Source organism: Lagopus muta, chromosome 18 (genome assembly GCF_023343835.1).
Source record: "Lagopus muta isolate bLagMut1 chromosome 18, bLagMut1 primary, whole genome shotgun sequence".
In the NCBI taxonomy this organism is placed as follows: domain Eukaryota; kingdom Metazoa; phylum Chordata; class Aves; order Galliformes; family Phasianidae; genus Lagopus; species Lagopus muta.
This window is the reverse complement of record NC_064450.1, coordinates 8,843,880-8,871,500: the sequence shown is the minus strand read 5'-3', so window position 1 is coordinate 8,871,500 and position 27,621 is coordinate 8,843,880. Positions and strand designations below refer to the sequence as shown.

Sequence of the window (27,621 nt, the reverse complement as noted above, 5' to 3'; positions counted from 1 at the left end):
ATTTGTTCTGCCTCCTCAGAACTTAAAATCTATGATTCAGCAGCAAAAATTGGGCTTAGATGTTAATAGACATGAAAGCTGTTTGACACGGATTCTTTTTTTCTCTAGGGGACTCTACTTATCTGTCATATTTTTTTACAAAGACAATCTGTTGGTAACCAATGAAGATCAGATCCCAATTGTGGAAATTGATGACTCTCACAGTAGTTCAATTATGCAGGATTTCCTGTGGTTCACAAAGGTAATGGGAACCTAATTTCATATATTGCTTCTAAAAATGCATTGCTAGCCATGCAGAAACCTTAGCTGATCATTCTGAGCGCATTGAAATGCTAAGTGATGAAGTGCTTCATCTTTTACTCATGTTAAAATGTAATTTTCAAACAGCATCTGTATGGGTGAAATTCTGGTTGAGTCGCTGACCACAGCACAATTAACTCTTCTAACCTACATCTGTTGGCTGCTCACTAGGAACAGAAAGGTTTTATGAACATTTAGAGGAAGAGCCTAAAAAAAGCCATTAGATGTTTTGAAGTTGGTGTAATGGTTATGCCGCCATTAAAGGTATCTTCACACTATTTTTTATTCCCTAGGAAACAGTGAATCAGTTTTACTCAGTAGTCTACAAAATGATTTAATAGGTGCACGGTGTTTACAGAGTTATTTCTGTGTGATTTGATATCTGTTTTATGCTTATCTAGGCAACTATTGCCACCCACAGAAACTCAAGATGAACATCTACTGATTTTTCGAAGTCCATAATGCTTTTAATTTCTGCTTTCGTAAAAGCTGAGAACAAAAACTGACTGAATAGACATATTTTTGCAGTTGTCTTGTATGTGGGATGACATCAGATGGCTGAGGCAGAATATGTCTGTATCCATCTCCTCATCAACAACACTTCAAGCCAGGCAAAAGATGCTTTCTGCAGCAGCACAGCTCCAGGTTGGTTGCATTGCCTGTTTCCAGCTATTAGCTCCATGACCTTCCAACCTCCAATAGTGATTGTTCTTTATTACAGCATTTCTCTAGGAGAATGTTTGGACACTGTAAAACTTGTGAGGAACGTGCTGGCAGTAATGTGACATTTCTAGCAGGACGGCAACTGCTGTCATTAAATATTTACTTTTGTGGAAAAGAAAGAAATTCACAAAGGTGTGGACATGATCCTTACAGAAAAAGTATATGCAGACCTCACTTTCCTACCTTTTGTTTGAATGACATCACCAAAAACGCCCAGCAGACTGTGGTGCAGTCACAGCATTAATGGAGATCTTCATAGTGCTTGGCTCACGCGTTAGCAATACGGCCATCCCTCTCTTATTGCCAGTCCACGCAATAAGCTCGCTTTTATAGCAGCTGTGAGAGCCAGATACTTTGTGGCCATTATTAAGAATATCTGTGTGGGGTTTGTTTTACATCTTTTGGCAAAGCAAGCTGTACAGAAGAATAGCCTTCCTGGGCAACCACCTGTCTTGACTGATTTCCCCAAAGTATCCCGAAATATATGGAATGCCAGCCTGCTGCACCTTTATTGGAGGACCACCTGTGCTAAGCAGCAGCTGCTTGCCAGTCCTGTGAGTTCTCACTGGAGACAGTTTTAACTGTATCTGCTGAAGGGTCCCCCTGGTGTGGTTAGCTCAGCCTAGGTAGCGCGTTCTCCTTTGGTTAGCTCAGTTTCATTCCCTCCCTAAGAGAGCATTGTTAGTGTGCACAGACTGCAGTTTGAGATAAGCAAGATTCTGTTGTGTTAATTGCTGCCAGAGAGGGTAAGAACAGAACTTGAGGCACAGAGATATGGCACATATGCCCAGAAGGTACATTGCTCTGTTGGATTTTTGGCAGCTTTACTGTCCTCATCGTTTGTTCTGTTAGTTTGGTCCCCTGATGAGCACAGGAATTGTCACAGGTCTGCCAGCCTTTAACAGTGTGTGGCCTAATGAGATCCACCAATAGAAGGATCTCAGTAAAGTTTATACGGTTGAATACATTTTAGTGAGGCAGTTAACAGTCTGACTCCACAGGAATTTAGGACAGAATGGAAAAGATCAGTGATAACACAGCTGCTGAGGGACAGGACCAGTGGATTCAGAGGCAATGGAGACTGTAATTTTGCCTGCTGTTACCACTAGACAACTAAGCAAACAAATCTCAAGAGATGGGATGCCATGCAAAGCAGACACAAAACGTTTTTTAATGCATGAATTAGCCATAATTCCCATTAGTAGGTGCCCCCATTCTCTCTGCTGGAATGTCATTCACAGCATACAGCCATCAGTGACAATAATGATCTATCTGTTTCCATTTAGGCACATTCTTATACTCAGTTTAACATCACAACAGGTAGCTAAACATCTCCCTGTAATAATCTGCCCCATCTGTGGACACACAGATTCAAACAAAATGCATAGCAAAACCACCCAGTGTAATCAGTGATGGAGGCTCACCTCAACAGGTAGAACAGTGAAGAAAAGGGATGTGGGACAGGCGCCAGCAGCATGCTTTGGAGAGGGATGCTTAAAGCAAAAACTGCTGAGTTTTGTCACCGAGAGGTCAGCCTATCTAGAGTTTACAAACAATTCAGTAATAAAGCTTATAAGTAAATATTGTTGGCTACATACAGATTAAAAAAAAATGTCAGGGCAGTCTATCACTTTACAATGCCATTATGTTACAGCACTTCCTTAAGCATACGGTGTGCTAGATTGTGAATTTGAATTGTCATTTTAAACAACCCCCATCCCTACCCTGCTTACTGTAGAGCTCTTGAAAAGTCCTGAAGTAATGAGCATATTTTAAATGTTAGGCATTTTTCTTTAAGACATCTGGGAATCTCTTCAGTGGCTGGTGACTGGACTGAGTATGTTTGCACCTATGAGCAGATGCCTTTCTGTGTGAGGAAAGGGATTTTGACCAAAATATGTATTTTATGTGGAGTCTTTTAAAATTACTTTTCTTTAATCCTCACATATTTTCCTGGAGAGCTTTGCTTTGGTAGTTTGTTTCTGCTGGTTTGTCTAGCACATTCTTGGTATCTGAAGTAAAAGAAAAAGGGTCCGTGTCTTTTCAAATTCCTTTGTGGTCCTTCATAAACACAGCCTGCAGTTCAACTCCAGAGCTGTTTACATTCAGTGCAGATATGAGGGCCTCTTGCTTTTGTTGCTGAAAATAATCAGCATCATTTTGAAACAGAGAACAATAAATTGAGGTTATAGTTAATGATCTTAACAGAAAACATTTGAAGTCTCCAATATGAATTCGGTATCACTGATATGTGCTGCATCTCTCATTTAGGTATGCATCTAGCTCTGTGGTAAGTTCTAAGCAGAAGGACTTCATTGATACCAAAGGAATCACCTCTAGACCAACACTGAGTGCTTTTGAAAGCAGTATCCTTTACCTTTACATAACTGGGTGCGATCTGGGGGTAGAAGTGAATTTGCAGCCAGCCCTTTTACAAAGGCATTGGTTTGTGACAGTCTGACATTCTCTGGTAAACACTAGACTGAACACTGCTGGACCAGATGCTAAAGTAGCTTCTCCTTTTGCCACTGCATGATGTGACTGCAGGGCAAGGATGTAAGAAAGGCTGTGTGACTGGTTTTTACTGAAGTCGATAGGTCTGACGTCAAGGAGCGTAACGTTAACTTTCAAGAAATGCACCTTCCTGATATGCAGTAAATAACTGCCATGTTATAATTTTCTTCTTTTCTAGAACTTGCTGGGAACTCACAACCTCGGCAGAGTTTTTTATGAGCCAATCAAGGATCGGCATGGCAATGTATTGATTGTTACTATAAGAGAAGTGGAGAGTCTTTATTCATTTTTTAATGGCAAATGGATGCAGGTATCCAAACTACAAAGCCAGAGGAAATCCCTTTCAACGCCAGAGGAGCCAACAGCATTAGACATTTTGCTTATAACAATCCAGGTAGTGCTTTGCTTCTCTTAACTGTATGTTATTTGCTTTTGTAAAGCCTGTGCCAGAGCCCTGATTTTGGAAGATTCTTGTAGAATTTTAGGCCTTAGTCCAGTGCCCAATAAAACTAGTGGCAAGGCTCCCATTGAAAGAAAAGACTTATACTACTTCCAGTGGGGCTGGGATCAGATCCTTAATATGTAAAATATCTGTGAGATTAGAAAGAAATTACTTCAGAGTCCTAGCAGAGAATGGTGCTGTTTCTATCAGTTTTGGGAAGCCATGCTATAGCATTCCTTAGCAAGGGCTATAAACATTTAAAACTCTCTAGGATCTTCTTAAGCACCCATACAGACACTTACAATTTCTATGCACCATAAGATTTTTCCACATAACCCTGAACACTGCATTTAAGTATAATATCTACTGTTCTACTTAATAAAGTTGTTCTTTGGGGTTCAGAGTTCCTTAGTGCCTGGTATAGTTGCTACAGAATTCTTTATTGACCCTAATCCTTACTTAATTCTGCATAACACACTCCTAGGCTTCATATTTAGAGCAATACTAAGGTAAGGATTGATCCCAGAAGGTGCTGGAGTTGTCAGCTCAGTTGACATCATTGACAGCCAGGGGTTTCCAGCCCTTCAGGACTCGGTAAATTCCTGTTGAATCTGTGTAGTTAAAAGATGAATGCATGTTTTCTGTAGGTAACAATTTATTGCTCAGAAAATGTCTGTAGCCAGTCTCTCTCTTCAAATGAGTGGCAAAGTTACCTGAAATACTACTTGACAAATATTGTCCCAGTCCCTTCTTTTGTCACTTCAGCTAGACAATGACTGTCATTGTTCATTTTCACATTTGAGGAGCTTTCTTGGGCAGAGACTGTGCTTTTGGTACCAGAAACTGACAGGGAATCAAAATATACGTTACCAGCTTTTAGGAACATTAAAAAATTTCCAAAAGACAATAAAACCTACCTGATCTATGTTAGATTTACTGTATTAAAATGTGTTAAAGGTGTAGAAAAATGTCAATCTGGGCAAAAGTTTTATATTAGGAAACCCAAAATACAGGCCATGATCAAATTTCCACAAAGATCCTAGTGGAAAAAATGTTCCCCTAATGGTTTACACATTCCTATCTAATGCCCACCCTTTCTTATATTACTTGTTTAATCATCGAATGGGTATTTTGTTCATGAAGTGCTTGTGAAAATGAGGGTCTAATTGCATTGGTCAGAGCCAAGCAAAGCACTGGAAGATAATTTGATGGTTCCAAGAGTAAAGGCGTAAGGCCAGGTGTCTTAATCCTCACCCACTGCAGAGGCACACATTTCTCAGGATGGCAGCAGATACCCTTTTTAGAATAGTTCCTGGGGACAGCTGTATGTAGCCTTAAAAACTTCTCCTGGCTTCAGTAAATATGCCATCAGTTTTCATTCTTTCTGAGCTCTATTTGTTGACAAAGATATTTGCTCAGAAAACACAGTCATTAATTAATCTTTGCAAGCCACCAACTCCCATACTTACAGAGATCTTCTTGTTGATAGCAGGGGAAAACAGAAAGAGGTTTTCAAGAGATCTACATGCATTTCTCTGGTGCCAGTGCTGGTTTGTGCAGCCTCTCTGTCCTACCTTCCCCAGCTGATAGCTTTTTCCTCATGCCACCCTTCTCTGTGTGTCTACACACCAGAAATGAAACAGGGAATTTACCTGGCTAAAAAACAGCTGCTTTTTTGCTGAGTTGCTTTGCAGCTGACACAGTTCTCTGCCCCAGCTTGCTACTGAAGACATCAGACGAGTGCAGGGTGCGTGCTATTGAAGTTAAATACAACAGTAGAAGGTTGAAATCACAGTTTTTTAGTGCCAGTACATGCATGATGTGGAGAGCTTTGTGAACCTGTATATGACTTTAAGTAGGAAGTTGTCCAAGGGAATCCAAACTACCAGAGATTATTTGCATGCTTTAGCATGTGCTTAAATACTGGGAATTGGGAATACTGGTGACACAAAGACAGCTATAAAAACATGTGTTGCTTTTTGATAAGGCTTTTAATGCAGGACTGTTTCTCTCAAAACAGGACATACTCTCCTATCACAAAAGAAGTCAGCAACGCCTCCCTCCTGGATTGTATCTGGGTTACCTTAAACTCTGCAGTTCTGTGGATCAAATCAAAGTCCTTGTGTTGCAGAAGTTGCCTAATGTCCTCTGTCATGTCAAAATCCGAGACAACAGCAATGTCTCCAGGTAAGTCAATACACAGGAGTTTACATACACACATATGGAGAGAGAACTTTTCTTTTAAGTCTAATGCGATTTTGTCGTTGAAGAATTGTAACTGCCTGCAAAGTCTGCCTCAGGTGTGGACCAGAGAGATCAGTGCTCACTAAACAAGTGCACCGGTGCGATTCCAGCAGCTCTGAAGTTCTGTCCAAAACAAATACATATGAGCACATGGGTTTCTAAGGATAGTATTCTGTGGTCACTCACATTCACCGTGGTGGGAACAGTCTTCCATACATCTTTTATAAAGATGACAGTCTGCAGCCCATGATTCAGCTGCCAGTAAATTCAGTGTTCTCCTTTCTATTGACTACAGGGTGTTTGTCATTTTTCAGTGTATTCTCTTGTGCATTATCTATTTTTTCACTCTAATCCATAGCAAACATACAGCATATTCAGACATGCTATCAGCTGTTGAACTCCTGAGTACTGGAAAAGATGTTTCTCCATTTGTAAGGATTTATAATAGTTTCTGACTCTTGAGGTTTAAGATCAGACCTTTGTTTGGCCTGAAATAAAGGCAAAAAAGCTGCCTACCTTCAGGTACACAGGGCTCTCCAGATGAGATGCTCTTGCCTCCACTGCCAACCCTTATATGAGGTCTGGGAAGGGGAGGATCCTGGATCCACCCCTTCTGGTCACTCATAGAATCACAGAATCATAGAATGGCTTGGGTTGGAAGGGACCTCCATATGGAATTAGATATCCTAGAATCACAGAATCCTTAGAGTTGGAAGGGACGTTTACAGGTCATCTTGTCCAACTCCCCTGCAAAGAACAGAGACATGCACAACTAGATCAGGTTACCCAGAGCCTGATCCAGCCTGGCCTTGAAAGTCTCCAGGGGTGAGGCATCAACCACATCTCGGGGCAAACTGTTCCAGAGCCTCACCACCCTCACTGTAAAAGATTTTTTCCTTATATCCTACCCAAATCTACACTTTTAAAGCTTGAAGCCATTTCCCCTTGTTCCACAGTCCCTACTAAAGAGTCTGTCCCCTTCTTTCTGTAGCTCTGTAGTTCTGTAGCTTTAGATACTGACAGGCTGCTCTCAGGTTACCTCGCAGCCTTCTCTTCTCCAGGCTGCACAGCCCCAGCTCTCTCAGACTGTCCTCATAGAAGTGTTTCACCCCTTGGATCATTTTTGTGGCCCTCCTCTGGACACACTTCAGCAGGTCCACGTCCTTCCTGTGCTGAGGACTCCACCTGTGAACACAGCGCTCCAGGTGAGGCCTCAGCAGCACAGAGCAGAGGGACAGGATCACCTCCCTCACCCTGCTGGCCACGCTGCTTTTGATGCAGCCCAGGACATGGTTGGCTGTCTGGGCTGCCAGGGCACATTAATATATGGAAAATAAATAAATGTGAAAAAGCAAACCTGGAGTGAGGAGCCTTAGCCACATATTTCAAAGGCCGTTGGACTTTAAGACGTTTGCAAGGAACGTTCAGCCTGCTGTACACGTGCTAGAAAAATTAAGTTTTTCTATGCTAGATTTTCAACCACAAACAATCAGAATTGCACAATTTTAGAATGTTTTGCTATATGAGGATTAAACTATCAACAGATCCTGAATGCACATACACTGAATTCCTTCTTGTGCACTGAACTTTTGTTATATTTCTAATTTTAACTCAACTCAACATACAGAGATGAGTGGGAATGGATCCAAACACTTTCTGGCTCAGAATCTGTGGAAAGTATGGATCATACTTCAGACTGCCCTACTCAATTGTTCTTGTATGAGCTCCAGATGGCAGTGAAAGCTCTCCTTAAACAGATCAATCTACCTCTGCATCAGGTATTTTCCTTTGTGGTATTTATCACCCTTTTTAAAACTAATTCTTAAGAACACAGCTAAAGCTAAAATGTAACTTCAGAGTAGGAATTAAATGTAAATGTTCTAAGAAAAGAGAAGCAAAGAACCTTTCTATTCAATTATTCTAGCTGAGGGGGGAGACACCTTCAAGTTGTTAGTTATTTTCCTGGATATTTGAACGCAGAAGGTTTTAGAGACTAATATTCGAAGGCTCCTATTTCTGTGTCTGTTAGCATACAACTTTGGGCAGGTGCAAATAAGCACTTCTGCATGAAACTCAAGTAGCTGTGAGCACCTTTACCCAGCTGGCAAAGGAAGACAGTTATTTTAGCAGGGAAGAGGGGCAAATGATGGTTGTTTTGGAGGTAACACTGAGGGTGTACAAAAGGCTACTGAAGGCTCAGCACTGTGCAGTTCTTTCACACAAATAAAGACTCCTAAAACACATAGGCTCAGACCTCTAGATTGCTGTGGGTGAGGAGAGGTATCTGGCTTCTGGCTTTACATTTACGAACAGATGCATATTTGAATAAATAAAGAAGGCAGAGAGGATAATCTATGATGTGAAAGGAGTTTGTTTCTTGTTTACACAAATTCCACTTTATTTTGGTCTACAAGGGTAAAGAGGGCTTACGGTAGAAGTAAATCATCTTTATATTCACTTCAAAATCTGTTTGTGCAGCTAAAAAGTTGTGGCCTTAAAATGAATTAATCTGGCTTCTTGTTTTTGAAAGGCTTTGGCTTTATTTTAAAGAGGAATCCATCAGTGCTGCACATTCTAGCCTAGGAAGAGCTACGTAAGGCTCAAGTAAATCCAAAATGAAGACAGGTGGTGTGCTGCCTTGTGGTCAGCCACTAATCCGGTAGGGCTTTGTACAGGTCCCTGCACCAGTGTATTTTCTTGGAGGTTGTAGCTTTTGTACCTTTGTTGGGGTTTTTTTTGCGCTAGGGAATAAAATATTGAAAGCAATGTGCAATTTGTTCTATAGGCTGCAGCCCAGCAAAGTGTTTAAGCTCATCTGCTGTGCACAAGGGATAGACGTAAACCTGCCCTTGCAGTTAAGCGCAGTTATAAAAGATTTGATGACTCAGGATGGAACTTCTGTGTTACCAAATTGGGTTTTTGTTCAACAGGTGCAGCTGTGCAGTTTTGTTGTCTTTGTGGTAGGCAGAATCGTGGACAGTGATGCTGTTGCACTCCCTGAGAGAAGTGCAGCTGTGCAGCAGCCTCAGGCAAGCACTGCGTGTGCCATTCGCTCCTGCTGCAGCACTTGTTAAACCTTTTCAGTGCTGTGTTGAGGGAGAGCTGCATATTTCTCTTAACCAACCCTAAATTGAATCTTAAAGGTTTTTAATTGAATCCATTTTCATGTTTTCACATAATTATGCAATCATAATCTTGAAAAGCACATGGCATGTGATCATTTTCTGCCTAATAAGAAACATAAATGTTGTTTTCAGGGGGGCTGTGCCTGTGTGTGTTGTTTTAGCGTGGAACATTGCAGCTTTAAATCTTTATTTTATGTAGTGACATGAACCCACATTTAGAGCCCCCCCCCCAAATATTTATGTTTTATAAAAATTCCAAGCTTGATGTTGTGCAAATTTTCTTTAATGTTTTATATCATTTGGGGTGTTGTTTATATAAGTGCCATGTTGTAATTCTCTCCTATTTCTTCCCCCGCGCGTGTCCCTCTACAGGCTAAGCACTTCCGTCTGTATACACAGGAGGTGTTGGAACTGGGTCACAATGTCTCCTTTCTTCTCCTGCTCCCCGCCTCAGACGACGTCTGCACTGCCCCAGGACAGAATAATCCTTACACCCCACACTCAGGATTTCTTAACCTCCCTCTTCAGATGTTTGAACTCGGTATAGTAGCTTGCTTCACCTAGAAATATTAACCCAGTCTCCTTATAATAAAATCACAAAGTTGTATCTGTTTTCCCCCTTGTCCCAGTGGAGAGTCAATAAATCACATGATGGCTTTGGCAACAACACTACCTATAACTGTGTACAAGTTACAGAGGGAGCAGAGCGGTTAAAGCATATACTGTAGCAATCGTTATTGAAATGCAAAGCATAGAGCAGAGCCCACAGTATCCAGAATGTATCTTCAGACTTGTTTGGAAGTTGATGCTCTTTAAAAATCAGAATTAAAAAAGAAAAATGGCATGGCAATGCTGGAGTGTCAAAGCAGACGCAATAAAAAGCATACCTCTAAATTGCCACAGGAATAACCAGTTTTGAAGAGGATGATTTTTGCAGCTCCTGCCTTTACATATAGATACCTTTGTTAAGGGTCTAAGTGGAGTTTCCCAGATCACAGTCATCCTTTTCTTTCTGATTCTTGAAAGAATGTGGGACGCTCGGTCCTACTGCTGCAGCAGGAAAAGTCTGCTGTCGTGAGATATGCTAGAATCCTTCGTAGAAGGAATATGATGAGTAAGGGGACTGCTGAGCCTTACACATTAGGCTCTTCTGTTTCCTTCTGGCCTGTAAAATTGCTTGTTATTATTTCTTGCCTCTACCTTAGAGAGAGAAAGATAAGAGCCACAACTGATGGAGGCAGTACACAGGGAGCCACTTTGTAATATGACAGCGGGTCCTCGGTGCTGCGCGTCTCTCAAGTGTTGGTGAGACACCACCACTATCACCATCTTGTGTCCTATACGCCATCACTGGGTGTATGCCCAGAAGTCACTGGTGGAGGAGAACAGTAACTGGATTTAATGGAAGGTCTTTTAGCTGAGGTTGGGGGTCTGCAGGCACAATAGATTGGTGACTTCCCATCATCCAGCAGCACAAATCTTACTTGAATCAGGCAGGAGCATACGATTGTGTTTATGTCACATCTGCCAGGGCGCAGAGGTTGGTGCCCGTGACAGCTGTGGGTTTTTTGCTGGCTGTGGGAGGACAGATGACAGCGGAGCTGCCATAAAATTATGGAGTGCTACAAACAGACAATACGTGAGCTGCTCTCTATTCTGCCAAGGCAGAGTTGCCCCTTCAACATAGAACTAACGTAATTGAACTAGAAGTGATAGTTCAGAGCTTTGGGTCACATGGCTGTGGCATTTGATGTGACAGTAGTGCCCTAAAGCCAGATTTACAGTCTTCTTGACATGCAGCCTGAGGTCGACAGTTAGACTCTGTGTATTCAGCATATTATTTCTCCCTATGAACGGTGACTACTGCATTCACTGTGCAAATTAATGCATGAAGTATATTCACCTCTGCTGAAATTCGTCTCTGTACTACAGGTCTTGCAAACTATTTAACTCTCATCGTGTGGTACACAGACCATGGGTGAGAGCTATGCTTGCTTCTGGAATGCAGTTTGCGTTGAGCTGAGAAATCGATGGACAGAGTGGAATGATGTGGTGCAGATAAACATGCAAAGAGTCATCTCTTAAATAGCAGTCTGTGTGCAAACCTCAGCTGAGCAATGTTGCTGCAGTGGGGAAGAAGCTCATGTCAGAATGGAAAGCTGAATTTTACTTTTTTTTTTTTTTAATTAAAGTAAGCAATCATCTAGCCATGGGCAGATGACATTTTCTACATGACTTGTTATATATGTATCCCTGATGTTCTGTGAAGTGACTGTGATTCACATCTCAAATATTAGAAGCTTCCATTCCCCATTAGCTGGTGGCTACCAACTATATAATTGCATAACCACAAAAGACTACGTTGAAGTAACATTTGTTAAAGTAACATTAAAAGGTCTGACTTAAAACCACAAAGGCCAGAAACTTCAGCACTGAAGCTGAAACCGCGGCTGTAATTCACTCAGGAGTCCATCACATATGGCATATATACTGTGAGACCACACACTATTCCGACTAGATCCCTGCAGTATCTAGGCATCACTGGGAAACCAGAAGGCAGAATTCTTTTTCACTCACCTTTTTTGGTGGGATTTCTGTTTCAGGTTCTGCGTTCATTGTTATGTGCATGATGTTTCTGGGATCGGATTTCTCATTTTGAGAAATTATTACTTTTCCTCATCATGCTGGTTGTAAGGGATAAATAGATCTATGACAGTTTATGTTTTTCTATTTATGATAAGAAGAAATTAGGCACTTTGCACTCGAAACACCCTACAAAACATCATGCCCCCTCCCGAAATGCAGCAGTATTAAGCCAGCTGCCATTCACTGCATAACAAGATCACACTGTATGCTTGCAATGATGGCGAACTATGTTGAAAACTTGCTCTCCCTCAGCAACTTTCATATGTCTGTACTGCAGCTTGCAGAGATCACTGGCAAGTTCTGCCTGAGCACACGAGGTTCTGGAAGAACATGGCGTTAAGAGGCCAGGCAAATTAATGTCTGTGAAGCTCCATGTAGCTGTTCCATCTCTTGGCTCTTTCAGTGGCAGCTCACCCAGCTCTGTGCTACTGCATCCGACTGCACAGAGATGTCAGTTTGAGCTGTCTGCACTGCCCTGCTGCACAACAGTTCAGAGGGGAGCACATGATAACAACTAACAATGTTTTAATTGTTTCACCTGAACTGTGATGTCATTGAAATGCTTTTAATGCTGTCATTTACATCTGAGTTCCTGATTTATGTTAGCCTAGGCCGAAAGAAAGTTATCATCGTCCAAAATGGTACTTTTTTCTGAAACACCCAATTAAAAAGAAAAAAGAGGGTTCAGTTTTCCAGTCATGTCACTGCTTGCTTGATAAAAGAAATGATGAGCCTCAGAAAAGAGCCTTCTGATTAAAGCTATCGAGGGCAAAACAGCCTCAGGAGTTGCATACTGAGGGCCTGATTATCCCTTCACATAGATATAAATTAGAAATGACTCTTTTGAAATTGATGAAGTAACAGAGTAAATCCAGTGTAAATGAGAGGAGAACTAGAGCCTGTATTATTTATTTCCAGCTTTAAGTAACCCATCCAGAGAGTTAATAATTACATTTAATAAAATTTGTGTTCTGAGAGCTAAGGATTTCATATTTCATAACCAGAGTATAACAGTGTTTCCTTTGCACTTGGTCTTTTCACAGTTCATTTTTGCTGTTACAAGGAAAAATTTATAAGCCTGTATTGCCGCCTTTCTGCTGTCATAGAGCTGGACTCTCTGAAAACCCAGCAGTCCCTGAGGGAAGCAATTTCAGACAGTGAAGTCGCTGCAGCCAAACAAAGACACCAGCAAGTTATGGACTGCATACAGGTAATCGTCTGTTTCTGACTATTCCAAGGAGATTTTAAGGTGGCTTTCTTAAAAACTGCATCGGGCTGTAATTTGAAATCTAAATGGAGAATTATTCACAGACGTCATAAAAAGAGTAGTTGTATCAAAAGCGCAATTCTGCTTTTATGAAATTCTAGCCCAGAACATGATTTCCTTACTTGTTGCCTTTATACAAGGATTTTTATGGGTAAAATCAAATGACGGTCATGCTAGGCTGTTACACAGAAATGTGTCAGCCTGCTTGTAAAACTCGCTGCCATCGAATGTGAGGTAAGCTATTGCCATGCATGGGCATTCTATTCAGTAATAGTTTTTCTCTGCACTTTTGCAAACCATTTTGGTCATTGATTACTCATAGGTAAAACCCTTGCCCTGTCCAGAGGCCATCTGTGCACCTGGTTGATCTGTCTTTCTACTAGTGAAGTGCAGATCGGTTTACAGCTCCATGTTTTTATATTGTAGGCACCTTCTGTTGGAGCAGGGGCCAGTGCAATCACTTATCTCATTAATAACATATTTGGCCTTCATAATTATGAATAAGATGATAATATTTCTGTTTTTCCTTGCTCTGAATTCAGATCCCCTTTGCACAGTCTACTTCGGAGCTGTTAGAAACCTGCAGAGGAGCAGAGAGGAGCATAGCATTGTGCTTTCACATCTCCACTATCTCCTTCCTCCTCATCTCCCCATTCTCACACTCAGCAAATCTGGTTTTCCACTGTGCTGGAGCATCTGGGAAACTTTTACCTTTCACATCAAAAATGAATATACGTATATTAATACATACACACTTTATAGACAGTTCTATGTTCCTTCTCTCCAGAGTCTTTAAGTTGTGTGTAAATCACAGAATCATGCTGGGAAAATACAGGAGAATATTTTAAACTTCCGCGTTTTGTGCTGAGTTATTGTGACAGTGTATTAGCCTTGTCAGGTTTCCTCTTAAATGAAAACCAGCTGTATTCCACCTATTGGCAAAAATATCTCAGCCCACCACATACCACAATCTTCAGCGGTGACCACAAAACCACGAGAGCAGTTGTGTGATCCTAGATCTAAGACAGTGTTGAAGTTACTACACAAACCAAACATTATAAAGAGCAAGGGAGTCTACGTGAATGCAGTTCTGAAAAGGAGTCGGGGCAGCTAAAAGGTAAAAATATTTTTCAACAACAACAACACAACAGCAGATAAGGTACTCAGCATCTTTCCCAGAATGTTAGACAGCAAGACAAAATATCTAGTCACTGCAATTTATACAGCACAGTGCTTCAAGCATTCCTAAATAATTTAAGAACTACAGTTCATTAAAACGACTGATTCGCTGTCCTGTGAGATGCTGTAGAATGGCATCACAGAGAAAATTCAGAGGATTTGCATTTCCACAAACTGGAAGCAGTGTGATTTTTGTTCAGGGCTGAAGGAGGATGGCAGAAAGAAAATATAACATCTCCAAAATCAAACAGAAGAGAAGTTCACTAACTGGTCAAGCAATTGTATTCCTTTTGTGGAGCTACACTTAAGTCTTGAAATGAAGTTGGATTGTGAACAAACACCTGAACCATCTGTGGTTACTATTGGAATTAGCTCACTGGCAAGACACTGACAGTGTTCTTTTATCAAAAGACTCGCAAGACCCAAATTAAATTGTATCTTTTCTATGCTTAAATGCTTGAAGCCTTATTCTGCAATTGATTTTCGTACTTGTCTCTTATTGCCATCAACAGGCATGAATTAGAACTGTCCTGTGTGGATTTATACTGTTAAAATGCATACAGACCAGAATAGCAAGGGAGAAAACCTGCAGTTTGTCTCACAGATTTGCTGTGATGCCCCACGTGCAGACACATGCACACATATTCTTCTACTGCTCGAAAACTGGGTTTGATCTGAGCATTTTGCTTTTCAGTGGAATTGTGGGTTCACAGGAACCTTGAGACATCCTGATTTCATCCCAACGCAGAATGAAACCAACTTTCAAGCACACTACAAAACTGATTAAGCTTCATCATCCATCAAAAGACAGTTTTCATTTATTTCCATGTCAGAACTTAGGCCTAGATTTATCCCTCCTACCTACAGATTCTCCATTCAGATACCTTATTTAAAATCTAGGCCTTAAGCAGACTCTGCAGTAGTGGGAAACAAAAAGCACTTAACCAAAGGCAGTTCAGACTAAAACCTGCTTCTCTCCGATGACAGCGACTGCTCACCTGGTTAGGTACTCACAAGTACACGCTGAGGTAGAATTACTATGCAGACATAACTGTAGTTTTTCACTAATTCTTTCCTCAAAAGCAAGTTGATGAGATCTGGAGGGAAATGAGATGGATCACAGAAGCACTGCAGTACGCAAGGTACAAGCAGCCTGCAGCTGGGCTACCAATAAAGAAACTTGTGAATCTTTCAGAAGAACACTCTCAAAAGAAAGTCAGTTCAACATCTTCACATCTAGATTGTCTTCCCTCACCTCCTTCCTCACCTGAGGCTAGAAGTCAGAGGAGAAAAGCTGTAAGCGGTAAGAGAACTTCTGTTTGTTCATCATGCAAAATCTTTCAATTCACTTTTAATTAAAACAGTTCTTGAATTTCATTTTATAAAAGGACTAAATGTTTCCCATTCCTGCCAAGATACTTCAACAATCATTTTCCCAATCCTTTACCACTCGGTATCTCAAGATCCTTCTACAATCTTTACAATAATGTTTTTGCTTTGAATTACTCAGAATACTTGTTCATCAGCAGCCAACTTTGTCACCTCACCACTCCTGATCATTTAATGAACAGGTTCAAAGGGACAAGTCAAACCACGGACTTCTTCATGTCCTCCAGAATTACTATGTACAGTGGTTCTTTCTCAGTTCCTCTCCCTGCGCTAAAATGTCCCTGCTCTACAGAGCATGCATGCAGAACAATCCTTAGCTGTGACACCATGTAACCCCAAGCATTACCTTGCCCTGCATGGGCTCACTTCATTGTTATTGCACTATACTGTAATTTACACTAGGTTGAAGTGAATAGCCAGCACGGTATAAAATCTCCACTTTTTTTCCTTGTTTCTAATATAAACAGTGCACAGTCATGGAGCATCGATCCATTCTATTGTTATAGATCCTTCAAATGCCAAAAGACAGCAGTGATTTCAGTGCCACTGTGCATTTTGGTCAACAACTTTGAATCTGAATTAAGTATATTAACTATATCTGTTTTGGATTGGAACACAGTAATGCAGCCAATAAGGAAAAGGGTTGTTTTGCTCATCTACTTCCATGCCTCACCTCACACACAGTTGCACCCTGCTCACAGTTACAGGGGTATCTGTCTGTAGTAACTCAGCTAACATCTTTAATAAAAAACAGAACGTGGATTAGATTTTCTCTTTCTCCCAAATCTTCATCTCTATGAAATCTGGTGAAAGCAAAGTAAAAGAAAACAGGTACTTTCAGAACTTAATCCCAATTCTAATTCAAATTCTTCCTTGTATTTAACTGAATAATGAATCCTCTTTGCTTTTCCTAATTCTACCACCACCTCTTTAACACATCTGTAAATCTTCTCTGACTACTGTCTTTGCTGTCACCTAGGCCCATGGAAAATTCCACAGAGGAAACAAACGTATATTTTGAGAATTGCAGATATTATTCTAATTAAGACAAAAAGAAAAAAGAAAAAAGGAGGTAACTGTGAAGCAGTTTCTGTGTTGTGCTCGTCTTCTTGCTATTAATCAGTTCTCTTTGCAGATTCCCAGCCCTGCTCAGATGAAGAAGGCTGTTCAGAAGTATTCCTTCCGACTGACAGTGACTATGATTCCAGTGATGCATTAAGCCCCAGAGAATTAGACTTGATTTACTCCTCCCCACACGACATATCCCAGCAGGCAGGCAGTGGCCTGGGCGGTAGTGCCCCTGATGTTCTCCAAGTCCACGACATGAAGCCTTGCCTAACACTGAAAGAAGGCCTGACAGAGTGTAGTGCCTTTGATTCTAATGCTGAATATTGCACAGAGGATATGAGCAATCTAACGATGTCAGGGATCACATCAAAAAGCATAGACAAGTCCTCTAGCTCCAGGCAGCCATTGAGCTTTTTAGGGAAAAAGAGACTAGGGAAACATCAGCATTACAACTACTTCAGCAAGCATCATCGTTGGCTGCGTGTGCACAGCGAGACACAGTCTGCCTCTCTGTCTGAAGGTGTGTATACTCAGCATCTCATGAGATCTTCAGATTTATCTCAAGAACCTACCTCCAGTGAGCAGTCACAGCTTCCCATCGGTGAGTCACGGAGCACTTTCTTACCTCATGCATCCAGCCTTCCAGAAGATGGAAAAGGCAAGTATGAGGAATCGAGGCAAAATGTCCATAGGATACACGTGGAACCTTATAAAACAACATTTCTGAGTGAAGAGGGCAAATCCTGGGCAATGAGCATGCAGTCTGTAGAAAATGAGGATGTGCACAGTGCTATGCAACAGAAAATGGGTTCAGATGATGCTGTGGGTTCTGCTGTCTCAGAAGTATTCAGCAGTACACTGTAACTCCAAACTTCTGCTTTGCTTCCCATTGCTCCACAAGGAGGTAGTGAGCATTATGCATATAGGGCCATACTTTCAAAACTACTTTTGGAAGTCCAGCTCCTGAAATGACAACTTGTGTCACTCAGAAGAATCCTAATCGTTTGACTCCATCGCCACATTCCCAGTCTTACAGCAGTAGCTGCCATGATGCAAGCAGTATTACTTGTACCAGCAGTTTTGCAAGGAGGGTCGCACATAACGGGACGCTTTGTGGCTGCAAATCCAGTGATCAGTCTTTGCAGTTGTCTTAATTTCCAGATATCTCTAAGCATGCAAAATTTTAAGCATGAGTGGTTCTGACTGCAATGTAGCAGAAATTGTACCATCCTTGGTGTCCTCACGTTAGGACTGTGTCCTAAGCCTCTATGAACCTGTTCTCCAGCATCTCCAATGCATTTTTCTTCTTCTCAGCCCTTTTGAATGGATTAAGGTTGCATGTCACTGAAGTGCTAACTGATTTAGTAACAGTTATCCCACAGTGTCTAGCCACTATAGAGAACCGAGCATTCTTTCAGTATCTGAAAAATCCAGTCATCATTAACACTGCATGCACAATCTCTGAATGTTGCCAGAGCCTGACAAAATTATCACAGCGTTTGAGGGTTTTTTCAGAAGCTCAGATTTCAAATGACATGAGTAGCAGGTTATTGTAAAGGCTTAAACAGGAGTCAACCTTTGAGGTCACAAGCAGACAGAATGAGTCTAGTCTCTCCAGAATGAATATACACAGGGTCTGAATAGGAGTGAAGAGAAGCTTGGTCCTCTACCCACACACAAGTGTGCATTTCTTTATGCAGAGACTCTCAAACATCCACTGGAAAAAAATGCACCTACTTTTGTTCCTGACTTTTCAGTGTATATTCAGGGGTATCTGATCACTATGTCTGAAATTGGGATATTCTGGCAATTGCCATTAGGGAAATTTGGGGGTGCAGTTTAAAGTTGCAGTGTTTTGTTTGTGTCACCAATAAACATTGGCATCCTTAGAAGAGTGCAAAGCGGTGTTAGCTAACAAAAGAGTGTTAGCATGCTGTATTTGTCTAAAGGCAGATCACAACTTTGTCTTTTGCAACCAGAATAAGACTTAGAGTACTCCAGAAGATGATCTCAACAAAGACATCTGTATTAATGAGAACCATAACATCTGAGTCACTGAGAAATGAACTAATGTGAAGAGAAACCCCAGCTGTTGCACAAGCTTTAATTTTTCTTATACAGTTCTTGAAGTTTAATTTTATGGGCCACATTCCTGCTGGTTAAATTCCCTCACTCCATGTTGGCGCAGCCTTCTACCCTTCAATTTTTCAGCCTCCAGGTGGATACATTCTAAGGCCTCCAATAAAGAGATTTGAGTTAAATAGTTGAGTTTACAAGTCCTTGAGGTGAAGGTAAGGATTTGGGCCCATGATCTGTGGTCCTTATTAAAATAGCACTTCCATAACCCCAGTGCTATTAAAATCCCTGTGAACTCAATCCATAAATTCAAAAATAAATGTTATTCACTATTTCATGCTTGGTCAGTATGCAGAAGCCAAAAAGAGCTTAAGCAGTGATATAAACGCAGAAACTTTCTATAAGGCATTTACATTTGTAATTTCTCTTTCTTGGGGGGAGAGGAAAGTTACCTTTTTGCACCAATGATATTCATAATGTGATCCAATCCTCAGTGAGGATGGAAACATTTCCATTCACTTCCAAAGGCTCCAAACAAGACCCATACTGAAAATTCCTGTGGGTGAGAAGATGGGGGAGCAAAAGTCTCAGTGCCAATTTGCAGCTAGAAGGACATGCATTGTATGTTGTATGCCACATGAAATTGCATGGGGAAAACCTGACTCACACACCATAGAACCAAACAGTGATGTTTTACCATTGCTGAAGGCAGCAACAGCTTGTTACATTAGATTATGTTTGTTAGCAGAAGGCAGTTTGTCAGGGAGAGACAATTTTCTAGAATAAAGCATCTAGCCCAGGCTCCCCTGACCTTTTCAGCCTCTGAGCAGAGCTGCTGTGTAACTGCTTACTGAAGTACAAAAACAACAGTATGCTGAGGCTGTTTTTGTAAAATGTGATGATACAAAACACGATGATATTCCTAAAATGAAACCCACCTTGCTTTGCTTTGGCTTTTCAGGACAAACAGAGCAGTGAGGGCACAAAGTAGCAAAACCTTCAGCAGAAGAACAGGTACACACTGCTGCACAGATAAGGATGGAAAATCTCTTTTATCCACTCCTTCTGCTGGGCTTTTCCAGAAGTAGTCATGTGTCTAATGAAGATCTGAGAAGAAGGTTGACTGTTCCCTAATTTTGCCTTCCTGTGTGTGCTAAGGCAGAATTTGACTCTGGGAGTGCAAATGCCAGCCAGAATCTACTGCACCTTGATTTTAAGTTTGCTATATGGAAGTGGTGCTTATGTGACATCCTGCAGGGCATCCCTCCTTGATCCCATTGCCTCTAGACTGAGGTTCTTTCCCAACTGTAAAAGTCAAAATAGTTCTGACTTTAAATACTTCTGCTTAGAAAGCAGTTATCTTTTGAAAGAAATATCTGTTCTTTGTTCTCAATTGATATCCCAGAGATAGATAAATAGTAGAAAGAGATGCCTTTCAAGCATAGTGGTAACACTGATCATAACACCTCTGTGGTTCTCGTAGGAAGATCACTCACACGTTTCCCAAGCAACTACTGCGATTCGAAGAATCCTGAGAAACACAGCACTGTTACCTCACCTCATAGAAGCACAGAAGCATTGGGTGACTGTTCCGAGTCAACCTTAGAGTGAAGGCTCAGTAAGAAATCAAATTAAAATTAAGAACGCAGACTGTTGCTTTCATCACTGGGAGCCCTTTCTCCGGCTGGAGCGAGGGTCCTCAGAGGATTCACACACAGACACAGGAAGTATTGAGTTTCATAGCCCAGCACATTCTAGAATCTCTTGAGTCTGTACCCACGTACATCAGCTGAAGCTCAGATCTGAAGTGGGTACTTAGGCTCTGCAAACTTCTGGATAGCGTCTTCCTTAGCTAACAGCTTGGCACAGAACTTCTGTCCTGTGTTTTTCTGGGAGTTTATTTTCTCCTAGGCTGAACCCAGCTCCTTCTAATTTCCAGGCATCACTTGGACTGGCCAGAAAAAACCATACCTCTCTAACATTATGACCTCAAAAGAAACCAGTGGACCCTGTGCTCTAAAACATTCCTGTTTCTGCTAATAGAATGCTAGATATAGGTGAACTGCAAGCTCTACACTAATAATTCTTTGCATCTGCAAGATGGACAGTTAGCTTGAAGAAACCTGTGGCTCAGAAGCATTTATCTCCTATGCTTGTACATTGTTTTGCTTTGCCTAGATATTAATAAATAAGTAGATTTTCTACACAGTAAGGGCACATACAGAGAAATATATAATTAATAATTCACTGGTGAAGCATGAATACTTTTAAATACAAACATTAAAGGGAGAGAAGGAGGATGTAATATTACGTCCTGAACATTTTATAGTGTATTGGAGAGACATGATGTATCTTTACATTTCTAATAGAACAAAGAAGTGCATTAAGTTGCTGGTCAACTCTTTTAAGGTGTTTAAACTCATGGCTCATGACTGTTACGTAAAACTTCAATGGAGCCTTACTAACAACAAAGGTATAGTGTATCTGAAAATACGGTACACAACTTGGAAACTTACTCTGAATTTCGCTGAGGTGTTGAACTTTGCCATCAGCAAGAAGTATTTTTAGAAAGGAGACTGAATTTTCAGGCAACAGAGACTTCATCAAGGTGGGTGTCTAATTTTTCCACTGCAGCAGAACATAAAATAGCTAGAATACTTTATTTGTAAGTATAATTTATCTTTTGATTCCGTGAAGGAGAATTCATAAGGCTAAATCATGTCAGAGAAGTATGAAGCGGAGCTGTTGGCCAGAGAATTCTGTGCAAAAAAGGGCACCATTCCCCAAGGTGAGCTGAGGGCTGTACTCTGGAAACGTGCTTTGGACAGTAGTCTGGCCCCCTTTGTGCAGGCACAAACTACAGTTGTCTCTGCTGCTAAGTGTTCACAAAGTCAATAGGAGCTTTTCTGTTGATTTGATGAGGCTTTGGAGCAGGCCCCACGTGCTGCTGCAAGCTGTATAGATCCTACTAGCACAGAGATCATCTCCTCTCCATATTGATGTTGATGAGCTCTTACCCAGCTGGCTGTCTCTCACACTGTGCGTTTGGGATGAAATAAGAGCTATGCTAGAATATCTTCCTCAGCCTTTTTGTAATAAATCTTGGGCAAGATTTAGCCTTTAAAACAGTCATCCCATAGTAGGGTAAAGTGTCATTAAGCTTGTCTGTCACTAGGCTACAGAAAGCCTTCTATTTTGCTAGTCAAATAATAGCAAGAGATTTCTTAGGGTTTTTTGTTTGTTTCTTTTGTGTTTTTTTTAAGGTTGTATGAAATTGATATTAAAAAAAGGAAGTTACTGGTGTAGCACTAATTACCTTCCAACTGTGAACTATGGTAATTTATATTTTAAGCTAAACGCACAGCCTTTTTGCGTTTTACTTTCAGTCTGGGCCCAATCCTGCTTTCCTCGGCCCTCATTCCTGGGCCTTTTGCACCAGTGCAAATCACAGCAGTTCCACTCCGCTCAGCCAGCCGTGAGGTGGGCAGCGCCACGCGCCTGCAGGCGGCTCAGTGCCGGCCGAGGGCCTGGATGCGTGCGGACACCGACAGCAGCACAGCTAGCTGGCGTAAAACCAATGCGTGTAAGGAAGACAAAGGTTTTCCTCTCACAGAACGTTCCCCTGGATGCCAACGGGGCTGTTGTCCAAGCAGGGGTCAGAGATGGAGCCCACCCTGCTGCTGTGTGCTGCTGGGAGGGAAGCGTGCGGCAGAACGCGTTGCTGCGCTCCGAGAGAGGGACCGCATTTCTCTCGTGCATTATGCAAATGGAGCCGTGTTCACCGAGTGCTGCCGGAGTTCCCGTTGTTTCACTAAGGAATGAAGGCTGTTCAGGGTTACGGGGAGCTGAGGGAGGCAGGAGGGGTTGTTTGCTTTTTTCCCCTCAGAGAAAAAGTAATTTAAGTGAAATGTGCAAGGCGGTGTTTAATTGCTTCCTGCCTCGTTTGTACATAGCAATTTGGCTGTTTATTGGTTGTCTTTGTTCAGATTTTTATTGTAACTTGTTGCTCTATATGCGACCAAGCGTATGTTAAAGTTTAAACTTCGGTATATAATAATGCACAATTTTATGTGCTTTAAAACTTTGTAAATATGTGGAGGAACAATGTATGCTGCGCTAACTGTGATCTTGGGACTTGACGCAACAATATTTTCATGCATATGTACCTACAAATGGTTTGAAAATAGCAAAATATATATTGAGGATGGCAATGAGCCAAGAGTAAATGAGTGCCGTATGACTCATGCTTCTTTAATAATTCCTGAAAGAGGCATGTATAGTACATAAAATAGACAATAAAAATAATTTTCAAGACTACAAATATTTTTTATAACTTCAGATATTAAATACTATTTTAGAAAAGAAGATTGGTCGGTAAAAGAAGTCTTAGGTTTATTCAAGTGAATCATTGTCATAAAAATGTTCTTAACAGAATTTTTTGTTTGATCTGCCATCATAGAAACCTGGCTCTTTTAAACTTCAGAAGACCTGGAGTGCTCTTGTGTTCTTACCGCTCCTGCGATCTTCTGAAATCATGTCCTTCAAGTCTGCTCCCTCAATAGCCAGAAAAGATGCTAACCTGTGCATTCACACCACCCTACACACCGTGTGTGCTCGAGCCCCTTTTGAAATAGGCTCTGTGTGATCATCATCAGGTATCCATGTATGCCAGCGTTACAGTCAGTGCAGATCCCACTGCAGTTTGTGTTCTTCTCTGAATTATTTTATTTTCATTGGAAAGGGAATTTTTCTAAGGCCAATCTTTCAAATACAGTCTCCAAATTTTTATTATGGTCTATATAGTCAGAAATCTGCCAGACAGGGGCATGGCTTCGAGTCTGTGTGTGAGAGTCATCTCCCAGCAAAAACAGCAGCAATTGAAAATCGCGTTGCATAAATGTGCATGCCTTAATGCAGGTGTGATATCTGGGCAGTCAGATTTGCAGGGCATCTTTCCCATCGGTGCATTGCACCTGCAGAAGTTGCTGTCATACAGGCACACCTCTGTGCATCAGAGCAGTGACAGCACAGCCATCGCAGGGCTGCACACCGGGCACGTTTACAGGGACAGCCAGGCAGAAGCCGCTGTGCATTCCTGGTGTGAATCTGTGCTTTCAAGCCAGGTTGTAAACACACTGCATTGAGAGTACATATAATCTGGTTGTAGTCGAGAAACACCCCAGATATTACCTACTGCAGGAATTACCTTATAAAGAGAAACACACTCTTCTGTTATTATTCTGTTTTTCACATATCCTTATGTGAGGAAAAGAAAAGCACCACAAAATTTCTCATTTAGTATAAATCTGGGTTAGTGTATTTAAGCAGGAGAAATAAGAACAAGCCTGTTTCGAATGCTGAAGGGAAATTGGAGGGATTCTGCTTTGGGTTTGCCTTGTTTCAGACATGCACAGGTTGCTGAATTTATTTAGCTGCCATTCTGAGCCTCCTGACACCTCCTGCACTCTCTGCCTTCTGTACAGATAATGGCAGAATTGGAATAAGTGCCATGGCCAAGGTCACAGAGAGCTTGTGACAGAGCAGGGACACCATGTTCTGCCTAGCATCCTTACCACATCATCCGTGCACAGGTATATATGGGAATGTAAGTGATGGTGGATGTTTGCATTTCAGCCATGACATGCCAAGTCAGTGCCTCCAACTGGAATATCTGTGGGTACTTTCACACATGGAAAATATCTTAACCAAAATGCAGCCCAAGTGGAGTTCGATAATGGAGCAAAGTAACTCTTACAATGTTGGTCACTTCTGCTGCCTTGATTTTTCATTTCAAAACATTGTTACCACATTTGCTAAGTTAGTGAAAAACAACCAACATGCAGGTGTTGTGTGCAGTAACACTGAGAAATTGAATAGGAGAAACAGCACAAGGTAAAGAAGGGTTTCTTGTGTGCATGTACTCACTTTGATGCACTTTGCATGTACCATGCATTTTTCTGGCCTGGTTGTTGACATGTTTTGCTTGCCCAGAGCTAAGAGTTGTTCTTTACATAAGATAAGTAGGTGAACAGCTAATTCCTACAGAGCTTTATAACAAGTTTGCCATGGGTTCCTAAAGGACAGTGCTGTTTTATAACTGCCTCTGCTTTATACGCTGCTTTACTGAAATGCTTATAAGCCAACTGGAAAGAAGGCAGCAAACTCTTACAGGCATGTTTTTCACTTGTTCTTCTGACAGCAAAAGATCACCATCTTGTTCCATTCCAGTGTGTTAACTTATATGAACTGTCATCTCTCCGAACAAACTATTAATGTATTTTTTAATTCTGCCTTTAAATAAATATTTGGGGTTTGATTTGTGTTTGTTTGTTTGTTTAGCAAATACACAAAAAACCGTTACAAATAACCTCCTCCAATCTCTCTCCCAAGGAGTTTTCAGACTCTCCTTTCAAACCATCACGTGCTCATTTCAAAAGGAGTTGCTTGAAATACTTATTTTTTCTTAGTTTCTATTTTATTTATAAATATTAATTAATTAGCTCTAATTAACCAGCAGGACTTCTGCTTCTTATCTGTGCAAATGCATGTAATTATTGTGATTTTCAAGTACGTTTTTATTATAGCAAACGTGCAGGACAAAAATCAAGTTGAATTCTCCTCTCTGCTACTCTGCTACTCACCTGCTACTACTTACAGGGTAAAAAGCACTGAACTGAACAGCAACTTCTGAGCTTTATAAGCTAATATTAAAGTACATTTAAAGACAAGACAGCCTTTTTCTACCCGTACATGTTAATGCTTTCTCTTGGAAACATCCAAAGAAAATCTTTGAATTTGGTGAGGTGGGCGTTCTTGTGACTGAAACAGTGTGATATTTCCAACAAGATTTATTTCAGCCAACCAAATTTGACTTCTTAAAAACAAAAAAAAAGGCAATGCCAGCATGGTGTTTGTCAGCACTGTTTGTAATCCCTGTGAAAATACAAGAGCAAAACCTCTCCAGTGTGGGTGCCTTCATTAACAGACCCACAAGAGGTGGCTGACCTGAATCCCACCCGTCAGACATGCTGACTTCTGCCACTGCTGCTGCTTCGCGGGTGCCTGGAGCACTGCTCACTGCTGACCGTCAGTGCTTACACCAGTCACACACACACAGCAGCGTGGCTCTGCCTCCCCTCAGCTGTGACATTTCTGGTGATTTTGCCACTTAGATGGAGTTTCTTCGTGCGAACCTGCGTGGCCTTTACCTTTTCCCATACTGCTTTAAAAATGCTTGAGAAATGAAAATGTCACCTTTTTGCTTGTCAATTTTTTCCCCCTGAAGGGGTGACAGAACGGAGCTAAACCAGGACCCGGGCTCGAATAGCTGCATATGTATTCTCGTGGCGACGCAGGCTGTGAACCCAGCCCCACAACAAGGCTGTTCCCATCCTTCCTCGGGGCACACTCGCTCCTTCCCGCCGTGTGCCCTGTGGGCTCGCTCTCATCCCCCTCTCTTCCTCCGCTCTGAGTCACAGGAGCAGCAGCCCTGCCTGCTCCGACCAGTCAGTGCCTCAGCTGTTCGGGTAAAGCCCACGCTCCCGCGGGACTCACGTTTGAGTACAACCCCAGGATTGTCAGGGCTCTGGCTGGCAGTGCTGCCGAGGGGACAGTCTAAGGCTCTATTTTAATCTTCTGGAGCCCAGCCAAGCACTGGAACGGAGCTGCCGGCACGAGGGGGGCCCTCCTGCTCACTGCGCCTGACCTCCCATCAGGAGAGGTGCTGCTGTGTTCCTTCTCAAACTGCTAGGGCCCTTTCATTGCGCTGACCTCCCATCACGAGTGCTACCAAGGATCCAGCTTTGACTACTGGGGCTCAACCCTGGCTCCGCTCCAGCCCACGAGCCGCACGCTGCTCGTCTCCAGACGTACGATCACCGCGGGGTTCTGCTGCAGCACCATCCGCTGGCTGCGTCTCACTGAGCTGGACGTTCCCCCGCACAGTTCTCAGCTGTGACGTGTCATTTCATTTGGTTGGAAGCGTGCGACGAGCGCTCCTGTACGGGTTTGGTCCCAGCCTGAACGCACAGCGCCGGCATCAGCTTGACAAGCACTGCACGCTCGGTGCTTTGCGCCCACGGGCAGCAATAAGGCAAAGATGGCACTGCGGTGCTCTGGGCGTGGAGGAGGTCCGTGCGCACCTCGCCCTGCCCGGCTGCTCAGCGCCACAGAGCGCTCTGCACTCGGGCCGCCTCTGCCGCTCAGGCAGCGCGCAGCGGCACCTCGCGTCGAGAGCAGCCGCCCGCCCTGCGGCTGACACGTGCAGCGCGTGCACGGCTCCGGCAGCGTGTGCCCGCCGCTTTGCTTCCCGCCGTTTCGCTTCCCGCCTCTGAGCCTCGCGCGCGCAACATGGCCGCCCTCTGGAGCCGCGCCGCGCCCCCTGCTGGGCAGCGCGAGGCGACGGCGGTGCCGGGCCGGGCCCGAGATGCCCCGCGGTTGCCTTGAGGCACCGATGTGCTCCACGGGCTTCACGGGATTGCTGACACGCGAGTGTCCGTAAATGAGTGGGATGGACGGAACCCCGAGGTGCTTTCCCAGTCCCGGGGCCTCACCCCAGAGGGCCGCGCTGTGTGGGGCCGCACCGCAGGAGCTCGGCTGTGCGACCGCTGCCGCCAGGTAAGCGCTGCGGGCCGGCGGTGGCTGTGAGG

General features: G+C 42.5%; 1 protein-coding gene across 4 annotated transcripts in view; it reads left to right on the top strand.

Annotated features, from left to right (window-relative positions):
* The window catches only part of ANKFN1 (ankyrin repeat and fibronectin type III domain containing 1), a 113,730-nt gene extending 86,545 nt beyond the window's left edge, over positions 1-27,185 (top strand). For 2 of the 4 annotated variants that reach the window (XM_048965266.1, XM_048965265.1), the window contains exons 11-19: positions 109-241; positions 829-945; positions 3,716-3,931; positions 6,000-6,166; positions 7,851-8,001; positions 9,721-9,889; positions 13,038-13,204; positions 15,524-15,743; positions 16,965-27,185. In XM_048965266.1, the coding sequence (XP_048821223.1) occupies positions 109-241; positions 829-945; positions 3,716-3,931; positions 6,000-6,166; positions 7,851-8,001; positions 9,721-9,889; positions 13,038-13,204; positions 15,524-15,743; positions 16,965-17,761 (2,137 nt within the window). In that variant the 3' untranslated portion in view covers positions 17,762-27,185. Of the gene's footprint in view, positions 1-108; positions 242-828; positions 946-3,715; positions 3,932-5,999; positions 6,167-7,850; positions 8,002-9,720; positions 9,913-13,037; positions 13,205-15,523; positions 15,744-16,964 lie in introns of those variants that run through there. The other 2 variants (XR_007380500.1, XM_048965267.1) reach the window with 2 other exon arrangements.
* The last annotated feature ends 436 nt before the right edge of the window (positions 27,186-27,621 follow it).